Genomic DNA, 14,758 nt, shown 5'->3' with positions numbered 1-14,758 from the left:
ATCCTGAACCTCATACTAGAAAGCACCAAAAAAACACATTAAAAACAACTGGCTGCTCATTATATTGAGATTAATTAGTTTATTGGGCAGCCTAATTGGAAATTGCATTATTGCCATATATAAGAAACACAGTATTTAACAACCACCCCATTCTGACTGATGGTTTTCTATTTTGTAGATAGACATGACTATTCATAAATCAATTAAATTAAATCAGTGGCACACTCTCTCAGGCTGGTTTTAATGGTTTAGAAGGCAAACAACTTCAATGCCTGTGATTACGTTTCTTTTAAAGCAACAAAGTTTGTCACCTGTACCAAAACAGCTTTTCTGAGGCAATGCCATTCTCTCCCTCATCTCCAGATGAGTCTGGAAACACTCCTGTATTATACTGTAAAGGAGCACACGTGCAGAAGAAGAGAACATTGCTCAGCAAGGCAGATGAGCTCAGGAAATGGAAAGAAAATATACAACCCTTCTCTTAGCAACACAGTACTATTCCAGAAAAGTTGTTTTTCTTTCCAGAAAATACTTTGCAAAGTAAGAACTGAGAGTATAGCCCTCATGGTAATAAACAGTAGTATCTTACTTCCCAAGGAAAATAAGTTCCTTTCTCCCCTAAACAACCATGATCTGCATTGATCAAAAATGTTTTGCTGGGTTGTTTTTTTTGGGTTTGGTTTGCGGGTTTTGTTTTTTACATCATCAGGAATAGTTTCTAAATTTCTTTATAAAGATACTCAATTTTTAAAGCCTTTCTTTAAATGGCAAGTTTGCAGATTTCCACTTCATGGCAAGATGGTCGATAAATATTTTAGAATGCATTGGAACAACTTTTTTTTCAGTAGATGAAATATCATCCTATACATCAGTGAAGGTGCTAAGAGTGTCTGGTGTGAGAATGAATGTTCTTCTATCATGGAGACATTTATGAGGGGAGTGGCTATTTTAGATCTGATAGATTTAAATGGAAATGTCAAAGAGAAAAGCATCTAGATTAAAAGTGTTTGCAAGATGTTGGAGTTTAATATCCTGAGGCAGAAGAAAAACCCAAACAAGATTAACAATGTAAAAATACTACATTTCAAAAGATCAGACTCAACAAACATCAAGAACTAGAGAAGAAAATCTCTTGGGGTGTTGCTTTAAAGGATAAAGGATACAGAAGGGCTGGCAATTCCTGAAAGATACCATATCAAAGACACAGATACAAACTATCATAACATGAGGAACTATTAAAGAAATTATAAGAAACTGCAAGAGCTTCTGCAAGAGCTCTTCCAGGACCTAGAAAACCAAAATAATTTAAATTTAAAAGAGTAGTGCAGCCATTGGACTAGCTAGCTGTACATACTATAAATGCATGGAAATTGGGCAAATGCACAAGATAAAAAGTATCAAGAAGCAAACATAAATCCTCCTCACAACACAAATACATTCAGTTTGCATGATTTGTCACTGCAGAAAGCTATTTGCGTCAGCCCTTGGCTGAAGTTCCAGTGTCCAGAGCAGGAGATGGGAAAATTACCTTTGCTGTTAGGTGAGTGAGAAAATCTAATGCTGAACAATCATGGCACAAACATCACAGAACCTTTGATCATATGGGAATGCTGGTGAGGAATTGTGCAAGGTGAGAAGACGGGTTTTTTACATGAACAAATGAAGCAGTTCTCAAAATATTTCAAGAGATTAGCAGAGTTGGAAGCCTATGCATGCCCTGTCTGGAGTGACAGTAATTAAAAAAATAGGTACAACTTCTCCTTCTTAAAAGTGAGAATAGTGACCTTCAATTTAATCTCATGGTTCTGCAGGAATGAGTTTACTGTGATTAAGTGTTTACTAACTATTGGTAGTTTTGTGAATACAATTTATTTGTTCTGGCTTCAGGAATGCTCTCAGAGAGACCTTCAGGCAATTTGGAAAGCTATGCAGTAATATTCACTATGTTACCCTCTAACAGAACATGCATAGCCTTTATAACAGGGCCCACTGTTACACTGATGGCCCTGACCAGAACAGATAAATGATATAAAATACACATTATTTTACAGGGGTTTTGGTTTGGTTTGGTTTGCAGGCAGCTGCTTCACTTCACAATGTCACTAAGATATCTGCCTGAAAATGGGGAAAAAACCCCCCCACTGACCAACCTCTTTAATGGTTGAGACAGAATTATTTCCAAAAGAGAATTCTCTATGGAGTTTTTCTTCTTCCTCTGTTTTTGTCTTTAGAGATGATGGATTGAGCTGTTAGGAGTTGTCTGAAGCTTTAAGGCCCTTTCTGTTTGATTTGCTATAGTAATAATTATTTTGCTTTTTTAATATCCTGCTATATTAGATGCTATTATCAGTTCATATAAGACATTAAATCAGCTTCCTTAGAGAAAAAATAATAGAAATCTAAGTATCCTATTGAGCAAAAATCTTCTATTACTGTGTTACGTATTGTTTATCCCTTAGGAGTAACACAGAAAATGCAACCTGACAAAATAAGTCATAGGTGCTATCCATGTAATAAAAAGAAACCTCATCCTACAACAAGGAAGGTGAAGTCAGGGGCCAGAGGGATTGAATGGATGCAGAAAGCAAACAGCTCCTCTGTGGACAGCAGGGGAATAACCTATATTAATGTGAGACAATCTGACCCAAAAGGTGACTCTGTCCGAGCCAAAGAGTACCAAATATCAGATTAAACCAATCCTTGTACATTTTGATGGGCTGTCCTGAGGGCTGCTATTCTTGCTAGATTTTTCTCCTTTCAAAGCAAAAGAAAAAAATAATAAAGATTTTATTACCTGCACAGATGGTAGATTTTGCTAATGTTATATCCAAACCATTTTCTTCTCTAAACTGTGCATGCATCTGAATTTTAATGCTTCAACCCACCTCAGCCACAGAACTTCTCAGTAACCAGAACAAATGAAGAGATGCTATGATGTAGGTCTCTAAAAAGTCAAGCTGGAGAGGTGTGGAATCACAAATCTCTTGCTTTGCCATTGATCTCCAATCTAAACCACATTTTTTAATGGCAATTGGAAAGATGGAATGCAAGCTTGATTTTCAGCTGTGCATTCTCATTTTTTCTCAGAACAATGTCCCTGGGAAATATTTGCACTTAGATGCTCGCCTGCTTGTTCAATTAGAGGAGTAATTAGGATCCATTTTAAACCACGTTTGAGTGGCATATGCCAACATTCAGAAAGCTTTTCAAAAGGCTCCAGACTCTGTGGCTTTCCAGGCAGCACCCACTGGGCAGCAGCATCAATAGGAGTGAAGTGAAAAGACAAACAATGGGAGCTGGAGCACTGGCAGCAGCCCAGAGCCTTGTCCTAAACAGAGCCTGAAGGCAAATGCTGGCAAGCTCTGCCCCTGAGCACTGCAGCCCTGCTGCTCAGAGCTTTTCCCAGGAAATTTCACCCCTGTGCTCCAGAGAGGGAATGTTCTGGAAAGAAAAAAAAGTTTTGAGTTCTTGCATCTTTCTTATAGTCTTTCTTAGCCTTTATTTTTATGGAAGGACTTAATCTAGTTATTTAATGATTGAAGTTTTTCCTCACAGGCCTTTAATGATAATCACAATAATTATTTTTTATCATGCTTATTCCTACATGCCTCCTGCCAACATGCCTGAGGGTGCTGCACAGACACTGCAAAACACAGTACAAATTAAACATAACAAAAGAAAATCCAATGAAATATTTAAAAAGACACATCTGATATTAACAAGAGAAAGGCTGTTTTCAAACATGAGGAATTTCAAGACAAAATTGCTGTGAATACTGAGGGATTCTGGTGAGGTTCTTGCCACCAACCCTATCAAATCCACTTAACTACAGTGGATGAAATGTTTGTTCATTTCCCTCTGGCTGGCATATTCCAAGTACTTTTCTCATTTTATTATAAAATATTTTGAGATTGTTTCTGCTTTGTATGCAACCCAGAAAATATATCTTTTTTTGATACCTGCAGTGCTACTATAATATGGCCATCATCTTTAAAACAGATAAACTGACAATATGCCATTTAAGAAAATATTACTACTGTGTTATACAGAAAGAGAAACAAGACAGAGAGGAAGCTAAGCTTGCCAAGATCAAACAGAGCTTGTGGTAGAAAAAGAATTTGCACCCAACTCTTCCAAGTGCTGGCCTATTACCCCAAATAAGCTGCTTTAAATCTTCAGCTGTCATCAAAACACAAGAAATAGGGGAATTAAAATACAAAAAAGTAAATCTGAAATCATGAAACAGCAGTTGAGATCTTAAAGCAGATAAATTATGCATTTGTATGCAGTTCATGAATGCATATAGTATGGATGCCTCTCAAGGCATCCATAGCATGTACAAATTTAAAGATCAATTTGATAAAAAATTTAAACTCTTTTGCATTTGAAAATAGAGTACCTTTCTCATGTCCTATTTTTTTTGCATGATTCTTAGCCTCTTGTCAGACAAGCTCTCCTAAACCTGAATTTCAGAATATCTGTGCAGCTATTGAACTGCATGTAGTCTGCTTGTTAACAAGAAATGAAGCTGGAATGTAAGTCACTGCTAATTAAACTCATAATTACAAATGGAAGGTCAGACAGCAGATCCAAGCGCTGTTTGAAAATGTAATAAGACAAAAGAAAGAACAAACTCACATGTACTAATTCTGCCTTACTTGGTAGACTGACCCATTAGAAGATTCCTCAGCTGCCCTCAGTACTGCAGGCAAATATTAGAATAGTAAATGCAAATCATTTGGGTTTAAACTTAAACAAGTTTGTCAAGGTCAAGGATTAGCACAGGTTCTAAACATTGCCTAGATTTCTTATTAAAAACAAAAATTGAGAATTGATTATTTATAAAGTTAGAAGGTGGATCAGATTTTCCTAACCTGAGCGCCAAAATAGTTGCGATCAGTAGTTGCCTTCCCTTTTTCATATTGAACTAGATAACATCTCTCTCCTCTGCCCCTAAGGAGTCAGGAAATCTGCTTGATGTGTCACTGCCCTGCCTATGGATGTCCATACACACAGAAATCCCGAGATAACCATGACATTGCCTTTGTTCCCTGGCCGGGAGGTGGGACACAAAGAAGATGAGAAGTGCAGGAGGCAATTTAGACAAAGGGATTGAGAAGCAGCGTTAGAAGAGCAATGGGGAGCAGAAGCACCAACCACTAGCAACTGAAAAATTGAGAGCAGCCAAGGGAGGTACACCAAATTTCTTGTCAGCTTTGAGCTCCTGAGGGGATAGAGGCTGTCATGTGGGTCTCAAACCCCATGTTTGGACCCACCCCACCACCACATGACACCAGGATGAATGATGGGCACACAGGACACATGAGGAGCAAGGAAGCATGTGCTGTCACGCCAGACCAGAAAGGCAGTGCTTCTTCTTGTTAGCACACTTGAGATGAAGCCCTTGACATTCTGAGAAAACCCAAGGAGAAGAATAGTTTTTCTTTCCAAGTTAAGCACGTCTCTTACTTGGGATCTAGACACCTGGACAAAAAAATCCTGTTTGGGATTTACAAAGTAACTGTCAGGAAACAAATACAGGTAGCAGATCAAAGCTGCTTTCTGCCATTCCTCCTACACTGGATATTTCACCTTTCTGTGAGCCACAGGAAGCCTCTGAAACTCACAGCAGGGTGGAATAGCCTTGTGAGACTTGACGATGCCAGATATAAAAACCAAAAAACAGTAGTCCCTTATCAGCAGGCTTTCATCTGACACGATAATTCTAAAAGTCTGCCTTCCAACAGTTCAACTTCGCTTCAGTGAATGTCTCACCAAGCCCCTTCTAATAAATATTGTTTATGATTTCTATGACACACTTGTTTTGCAGTGAAATTGTGGAGGCAGTGATCACTGGGTTGATTGACACCTAGTTATTCAATCAAACATACTTCTATTTCACTAGTCACAGACCACACATGCCAAATTTGATACTGAAACAATTTCCATTAGGCATTTTAGAGAGGGCTTGGGAAGAAAAATCAGTCTTGTAATGAAAATCTTAACTATGCTGCAGCTACTGCAGCATCATAATACTTATTTCTCTCCTGCTGACAATTTGGAGGCAGCAGCACTGAACACCAGAGGACTTCTCTATGGAGGGAGAGATAACAGCAGACATTTACTGAAAGGATGGGGACTGTTTTCTCTTAACAATGGAAGTGTACACAGATAGATTTGGTAGTTCTCAGCTGGTGAGCAAATATTCAGCTCTAGCTCATTGTGGCTCTTTGGATGGGAAAAATTGATTTCACATAAGTATTCCTTTCTGGGTTCATGAAAGACAGAATGCAGGCAAGCTGAGTGGCAGAGTTAGGCAAAAACATTCACTGCACATCATATGATGTGAAGACAGCTAGAATGGGGAGCTGAGGCCCAAGGCCACGATTAATTCATGAAAGGCAGTAATTTACTTTCTCAGAAAAAAAAAAACAAACTTGTTCTAAGTCTGACAAATTATTTTATAAGCTGTTTTGCCTAAAGAGTGGGGACATGAAAATCATAGCTCAGAGATGGATGAAGGTTCAACAGAAGTTTCCAGAAAAACTATTTCTTTACCCCACCTCCTCAGCCAAGGCACTTCAGGAATGATTTGGGAACCTAAACCACAGCATCCAGGACCACTTTTAACATCAGGCAATATGAAGTATCCACATTGGGGCTGACAACACCCACTAGAGATCCCTGCCCCTACAGCCAAGTAGGTGGAACACCAGCAGTGAAGCTTCTGGAAACTTCAATTTCTTTTGGCATTTACGTTCTGGCACCTGAAATACACTGCTGATGTTTTCTTACTTCTACATCCTCAACTTGTATTAGGGGATGTGATAAAGGCACCTGGCAGCTACCATTCAGTACAGAAAGGCATTTAATTACTATTCTCCAGCTGCCATCTCTAGCAGTAGAAGGGTGCCTGAGTTCAATACTTGTGAAACAATTCTGAGCAGGTCCTTTACCCAAAAAACTTATCTCCTCAAGGTTCTTAGCAATGTCCTTTCATTTTAATAAGAAGGGGATTTAAAATCCCTTGTAAATGTTGTAACAGCTCATACTCAAAGGCCTCCTCTAAAAATCCATAGTTCTGCTCTTAAACCTCTTTTTTTGCAGAGATTCCTCATGTAATTACACTGCAACTTTTGTCCTCCTCTGAACTTTGCTGAGTTTTGGAAAGTACTGATTAGACCAAACAGAAAATTTCTTCTGCAGTGAAAGAAATAGAACCTTCAGACATTTTTAAGAGTATCATTAGGCAAGCTCACTGGATACCTATTTGTGTCTTGCTTTTCAAGAGCAATTTATTCACTGAGCTTAACCTTCTTTCCAGTACATCCAGTCATCATACATGGATAGTTTTATTCTACATAGTTTCTCACGGTATTTCCAGAAATTACTTGGAGTACTTATTTGTGTTACTGTTAAGATCCATTTATTACGGCCAAACTAACAGAAAGTGAATTTAAACATAAGCCTATTAAGGTTTTGGCCTGGTATAATGATGATGATGTTGATGATGATGATATATCCACACAAAGCATTACATTATCTGCAAATGAACATGGGCAAGCTAAAAATTGGAAATTCTGTTGAACCCATGTTTAGAAGAAATGGACTTAGGTTCTTCTGTGCAGAAACCACAAGTGCCAGTGTCACCTCAGTGACAGTTCTTCTGTTTCAGGAAGAGAACACAAACATTCAGTGTCTGTCTTCCCAATGCAATCCCAAATAAGAGTAGCAGCTTAACTGTGCCACCCTCTAACACCTGAAATCCTTGGCTCAGCACTTTCTAGAAGAGCCTGTGCTGCACTGCTACTGCTCCACTCCATCACTACCGCATCAAACATGAGATATAAGGCTCTAACCTTGTCAGCACTGAGTGTGAAATTTTAATGGCCCTCCCAGTACTTCACACCAGCGTGAGGGTGGAAATTCTGTCCACATTTTGTGAGAAAAAAATTGAAAAGCTTTGACCTTTAAATTTGCAGAAAAAACGCCCAAGTTACACACACACACAAATTGCAACCAAACAACCAGCAGGACATGAGAGACCTCTCTTCTGGAAAAATACAGAACTAAAGTGCCATTGTCCCCTCCATCAGAACTGCTTGAGGGCTGTTGGAGTGAAGGTGAAGAGGGGGAGAGGAGAGAAAAACAGCCACTGCAAATAAGCAGAGTATTTCATTAGAGAGTTATCTCCTTCTTGCAAGAATGAGCACTGAAATGGATAATACCTTCCTGTGAAATCCAGGTTTCCAGCTTCATGTTAAGAAGAGGCTCTTACCTTATGGGATTATCCATCCTTGATACTGTGAGAAATGCTGCTAAATTTGCTGTGTAGGAAGAGCACACAATAAGGGTGAAGAGCCACCAGCTTCCCATGACAATGCGCATCGCCACAGAATTGACAGTGGACTCACCCCCTACAAATAAACAGAGAAACGAGGGTCTCTCAGCACCTTCCATTTGCAATCACCCTCTGTGTGCCCACGTAAGTTGAACTTTCTTGAGTTTCTCTCTGCTTCCCCTCCAGTCTGCCCTTTCACTGTGGGAAAAGCACTGCTTCTGTTACGGCTGATAATTCACAAGTATTTTTTCCAGTCTACCTCTTGCCCGAGTGTTCTAGAAAATCATCTTTCAAAATATTTCCCTTGAGAATTATTGAGGATCAAATCTAAAGAACATGAAAAATGTTCTAAATAAAGTTGAATGGTGAAGCACAACTTATATGCAGGAATTAAATCATTACAGTGTTCAGATTACAGTAATATTCTGTTTTCAATTACCCTTTCAGAAATGGAACAAAACCCCCACAGAACCTCCTAATGGTTTGTGTGCTATCTTTGCTGTATTTAAATCTGCAAAGACTGAAGCATTAGTGTCATTACTTGTTACCCTTTACAAGATTTCAAATCATAAGATTTCTTTCTAGCAGTCTTCAAGCACAGTTATGCTTGAGTATCATTGGAGACTAAACCTCACCATAGAGCTGGTTCTACTTACTTCAGCATATGTTTGTGCTGATTATATTTTACTGCACTTAAACCCATCAAGGCTGTCACCTTAATGAGGTGAGGGACCAAGTTTCATAGCAATAGGATGGATTTTCCAGCTGAAGCTTTAGAAGCTTGCAACCACAATGAAAAAAATGTAGGAAAAAAGTTAACTTTACCCATATTTCAGCATTCAATAACACCTGCCTTCCAAGAATACAACTAACATTCCAGATATGGCATTAAAACTGTGTGGGCAGATTTTGTAAACAATTAGTTACGAAATGACTTTTTTAATGGCAGCAGTCCTACTGAATTCAGTAGGATTTGGGCTATGCCTAGACATTCCTGAGTGTAAAGTTACACACTCAGTTCAATGAGCCAAGAGACGAACTATCTCACGTGAGTTCAAAAACTTTGAACAAAAATGTATTTCTAAGTCATACAAAATGTATTTCAAAGTCAAAATAAAATGTATTTTTAAGTCATACATTTTTTTAATCAAAATGCCCTTTTTTCATCAAAATGCACTTCACTGCTCCAGTGGATACAGTAGGTTGCACAAGCTGACACATTTCTATTTCTATTTATACATTAAACAATTAAAAAGGTGCTAGTTTCAGGGCTGAAGAAGTGTTGCAATTCTGCGCCAAGCAGCTCTGTAGTTTACTTCCAGTGTAACAATTTTCCCAAAGAGGAAAACCCTGTTAGTGGTTTTTCTGGACTTACTGAGAGACAGAAAAGGCACAAAAAAAGGCATAAAGCCCCAAACTTGTCTACCTTTCCCTCTTTTGCTCATCTGGGCTGATAAAACATAATACCTGCCCATTCTGTAGACCTTACTGTGGGCAGGGCGGAGCTGCCCGTGGCTGCTGGTGAGTACCTTGCTGCACGAAGGCTCCGTACACGACCCAGATGGCGCTGTGCAGGGTGGAGGACACGGAGGGGCTGGGCTGCGCCGCGCCCTGCGCCCGCACCGCCTGGATGCGGTTCAGCACGAAGATCAGCACGCCCACGATGGGGATGGCCGCCGCAATGCAGGCCCACACCGCGAAGTCGAAGGGAGCGAAGAGGGAGAAGATGTTGATCTTCTCCTCGGGCTTCTTGATTAAGATGCCCACGGAATAGTCCATGTAGCGCTTGCTGAAGTCCACCACGCTCTCCCGCTCGGGCGTTATGGTGATGGCCGAGATGGCCAGGTCTGCTCTCTGCAAGACAAACGCAGCACGTCACATCGCTCCCTGCCACCTGGAGTTTGGTTGGCAGGAGCCTTAAGGAGAAGCTTTCTAAGAGCCAAGTGACTCCATGCTCCTCCTTCTATAACTTAAAACATTTAGATGCACTCATATAAATTCTCTAAAAATAAAAACAGAACCACTTTCACCATTTAAACATTGGTTAATTGCACTGGCCCAAAGAAGAGTAATGAAACATAACCCGTCAAGGTTCTCTTGAACGAGAAGCATGATCCTGACTCCTCTCTGGAGGAAGGGTAGCTTATTTAACCTTTATCCCTCATTTTTTTCCAAAAGAAGGCCTAAGACTCCAAACCATACTAACCCACAGCAATGTAAGCAATGAAGAAAGAAACACCATTTATTTAGCTTGTGTATTTGTTAGCAGGGTAGGAAGAGCTAATGTTTGTTTTTCTCCCTGCAGAATTGCCAACTTTCCATATTCATGAAGAGATTTCATAGGACAACTGGGGAGAAGATTTTGTTTGTTTTTTAAAATGAATAAAGTGATGGAAAAAGCTCATAACAGGAAAAATGCACAAAGGCAACTTTGCTCCTGAAACTGCTTTGGCTTCAATATTTAAAACAAGCTGGTTTTGCATGCAGGTAATCCTTAAAGAGTATGCACACTTGATGAAGGGTAAGATAGGAGTTAATAAATAAGATTCCCAAAGCTTCTGAAGAGCTTCAATTAGATTTTCAATATTTTCTGTCTTAATAAAAAGAGGCCTCTTCAAAAAAAAAAAAAAAACCAACAGAATATACATTCAGTTTTCTATCTCTAATTGTGTCGGGAATGTAAAGCAAATATTAGACGAGGGAGGTTTGCTTTGAAACCCTTTGGAGTCTGTGGAACAAATGGTAGCAGAAATACCATTTAAAAATAGCATAATAGATATTTTATTGCTTCAAAGAAAGCAATTTCCAAAGAAATTTTACAGGAGTTCTTACCTTGTTTTTAAATCCATTAAATTCAAACAGTTTATGTCAATGCAAAATAAGTTGAAAATTCTTTATGCTCCCTAGCATCCAGCAAGAACATCCCATTATCATGGGATGTTTGCAATAGCTTTAATTGCTTCTATTTCTTCCTAAACATCTCCTTACAGATACTGAGCCACCTATTTACAAGATAATGAGAAAGCTTTCACTTTCAGTAGTAACCTCCACTGAAGAGTAACCTTTTCTACAAAAAGCAGCAACATGGAATATTAATTCCTTTGATTCTTCTTCTTGATTAACGCTTGTCCCACATGAGGTTGCAAGAACATGAACAAAATACACTCATTTCATTCTCTGGGAGATTCCAACCTACAAATTCTACCCATACACTTAAATGGATTTCAATTAACTTACTCCTAGTTTTGCAATACTGTAATTAAGAAATTTGGTCCTGTCAGTTTTAAATGACTGAATAATCTTGAGACCAGTTTAAATTCTGATCCTCTGTTACTGAGGCTACTTTTCCTGTTTGGGAGTCAAATGCATTGTCATTGCTCATTGGTCTTTATTAAACATATCATCACAAAATGACAGAAAGTCCCATTTACAAACAACTTTCAAAGAAAAAATGACACAAAATAAAACACTAGTAGTTAATATTTTAAGGAGAATACCTTACTTTTTGCTCTATTTTCTATAGTCACTCCCTCACACACACCAACATGACCTCTATTCTTATAGCAATGTAAACACTGATTTACACCAATAGAATCTATGTTGAGAGCAGCTGGAAGCAAATAAAACAAGAGACTCTCTAGTTCCTATCCTGCATACAGAGTCTTAAATTGTAGTTTATGTCACACTCAAACCATCCATAGCTCAGAAGCATTCTGCACTGCTGCCTTCATCCTAATTAATTCTCCTGCAATTTTTTTAAATGCAGCTTCTTCTCTGTGTACCTTGTTAATGAGTTCTCCAATCATGCCATTCCAGGAGCTGTTTTGGAGCTGGTGTCCATACTTGCCATCAGGAGCTTGATATATCTCATACTTGAATCCCAGATTCTTGGCCAGTGCATCCAGGACATCGATGGAAAATCCTTTATATCGTTTTGGCTGCCCAAGGATGTTCTCTGCCACCATCACAAAAGGTTCTTCCTGAGAACAAAACAGCATCTTAACTGACACTTGAAACAAGATTTTTAGTTTACTTCTCTGAATGAAAGGGTGTTATCTGAGTTAATTCTGGAAAAACTTTGCACAGATTTTGAGACACCCATAACTTTCTGAAGCAAAAATTGGGATACTGTGAAGATTCCCAACCAGACACCACTGCCTCAGCACTTGAGTCCTATCCATAGCCTTGGTTTCTCCATAGCTCATGAGAAGAAGCAGAGACTCCAGAATAAATTCAACCCCAGATTCAGAAAGCCATCTTTTATATACAAGGCCTCATCTTTTATCCAGGACACATAATAAAACACAAACTAAAACCGCTGCAATTTTGTGAAAATTTAACATTTTGAGAACTCAAAGAATAACCTTCATGGGTACTGGTTTCTGGAGTGTTTTAATTTAAGAAGTCTGTTTTGGGACCAAGGAAATGCAGCATTTTGTAGTACGGTTTCTGCTGGTGTCCTGCTCTCCTGCAGATCCCAGGGATTTTGTTGGCACAGCCACTGCAGTTGGCTGCCTTGGTAGCCCGGCACTGTCACAGAAGGGATCTGCTCACCTCTCACACCAACTACAGCATAAATTGAGGAAAGCAAATTGGGGGCTACAGGGAGTGCCTTCATGTACACATGTACTCTGAGGCACTGCCTATTTCTACCACATTTCAGAAAAAGCGAATTGAAAACAACAAAAAAAGCCATCATATCCTGCAATCTGTAGACTACAATATCTTAGCCAGGAATGCATTCAAGCCCTAATTTGCCCCTAATGTAGCACTTGGCCGACAGGAGCTCTCTACTACTCCAGAGTTTAACAGACAGTAGTCCCAAAAGCATAATGATTTTTTTGGAAAGATGACACCTTTCTAAAAGATATAGTTTATCTCAATGGGAATTTATGAGCTTGATGCAGGAAACACTTGATTAAATTTTACAGCCTGCAGCGTACAAGAGCCAAGATTAGATTATCATAATTGGCCCATCTGATCTTAAAATCCATGAAATGCTGAAAACTGCTTATCCAAGCTCAAGGATGGTATCTGGAATGTACCACTGTGCACTCAGGCCCTGTGCTGGTTCTATGCCTGGCAGGAATTACAATGCAGAAAAACAGCATAAGCAAACAAACAAATGCTCTGTATCACTGACAGTGCACAGCTTCACATAAAATAATAAAGGGCCATCATCTATCTTCCTTGTTATGTAACAGATCATCCAGAAATACAGAACTGAAAACGATAGAGGAAAACACTGCGGGAAGTGCCCAAAATATTCAGTCAGATCCTTTTTATTTTGAGCATTTTGTTTGCTGAGCTCAGAAAGGATCGTACCAAGACAGTCACCACTTTGAGCGTCACTCCCTGCAGGTCGTTGCCCAGCCGCCGCTCTTGGAGGCTGCCGTTCAGGCCTTTCTCAGAGTCCCACGTCGCCAGCTGGAACAGAAAGCACCAAGAGTCTGAGGCACTGCCAGGCAGGCATCCTTCAGCATTTACAAACTGTTCAGCAGCAGCTTGACCAAATCCACAACTGATAGGGGGAGGCTGAGAGGTGTGTGCCTTTCTCAATCAGAATGAGTGTGATTCAGAGGACAGACATCAACACGTGCCTTGCCTGAATGTATGTTCATTGATGGGTGCAATATAAATGCTCTATTATCTGTAGTATTTATCATATCATTTCACTTAGTTCACTCTGACATTACATTTCTCCTCAGTAAGTTTATATTGTCTGAGGGTCCTCAGGATTACCTGTGGTTGCACTGTCCCAGATTTCCCTCTCTGCTCAGATCCCTATTTTCTAATGTCCTATGTTTATCAAAGACCAACCTTTTTTTTCCATAGTGTTTTAGCTCACCTACAGTCATAAATTCTTGACACAGGTTCTACGGTGTCAAACTGTCTGAACTCACATTTTCTTCAGCTCCTGTCTCAAGTCCTGTTTTCTCTGTTCTGGTCCTACTTCTACCTGATCTCTAAAACAATTACAGCCTCTGGAGCTCCCAGGCTCCGGGTGAACAAGTATCTCATATCTACCAGATGAACCACATGCATGTTTTCAGGATATCTCCCTGGAACATTACATCTAAATATTTTATTTTTCAATTAAATGTATCATTTTAAAAATTAATTTTAATGCATTTTCTGAAGAGAAATACAGTCCAATTCAATACAACAGATTCAATAGAAAAGTCAATTTTTAGTGACCTTTGGATTATTCAAACTAAATATGCTCCTGAGCAGCAGCAGCAGTCAGACTCCTTTTGCCTTCAAACAGAATCCACAGTGTCATTTTGTTCAAAAGAGACATAAATAGTATCAAGTAGATACTGTTTTCTTTTTTTTTTCTAGCTGTACTCTTAAACACCAATACTATGCTCACATATTTGGAAGCAGTGTTGTTAGCTGAAGGCATGCCCTGTAGAA

At 39.3% G+C, this 14,758-nt stretch overlaps 1 protein-coding gene across 6 annotated transcripts in view; it reads right to left on the bottom strand.

The window, feature by feature from the left end:
- Positions 1-14,758, bottom strand: part of GRID1 (glutamate ionotropic receptor delta type subunit 1) — a 489,017-nt gene that overhangs the window by 39,253 nt on the left and 435,006 nt on the right. For all 6 annotated transcript variants that reach the window (XM_063164000.1, XM_063163995.1, XM_063163994.1 and 3 more), the window contains 4 exons: positions 13,667-13,768; positions 12,124-12,321; positions 9,871-10,195; positions 8,279-8,417 (listed from right to left, as the gene is read on the bottom strand). In XM_063164000.1, the coding sequence (XP_063020070.1) occupies positions 8,279-8,417; positions 9,871-10,195; positions 12,124-12,321; positions 13,667-13,768 (764 nt within the window). The remainder of the gene's footprint in view (positions 1-8,278; positions 8,418-9,870; positions 10,196-12,123; positions 12,322-13,666; positions 13,769-14,758) is intronic.

The sequence above is a fragment of the Melospiza melodia genome, chromosome 9 (genome assembly GCF_035770615.1).
Source record: "Melospiza melodia melodia isolate bMelMel2 chromosome 9, bMelMel2.pri, whole genome shotgun sequence".
NCBI classification, from domain to species: domain Eukaryota; kingdom Metazoa; phylum Chordata; class Aves; order Passeriformes; family Passerellidae; genus Melospiza; species Melospiza melodia.
This window is presented reverse-complemented; position numbering and strand designations above follow the sequence as displayed.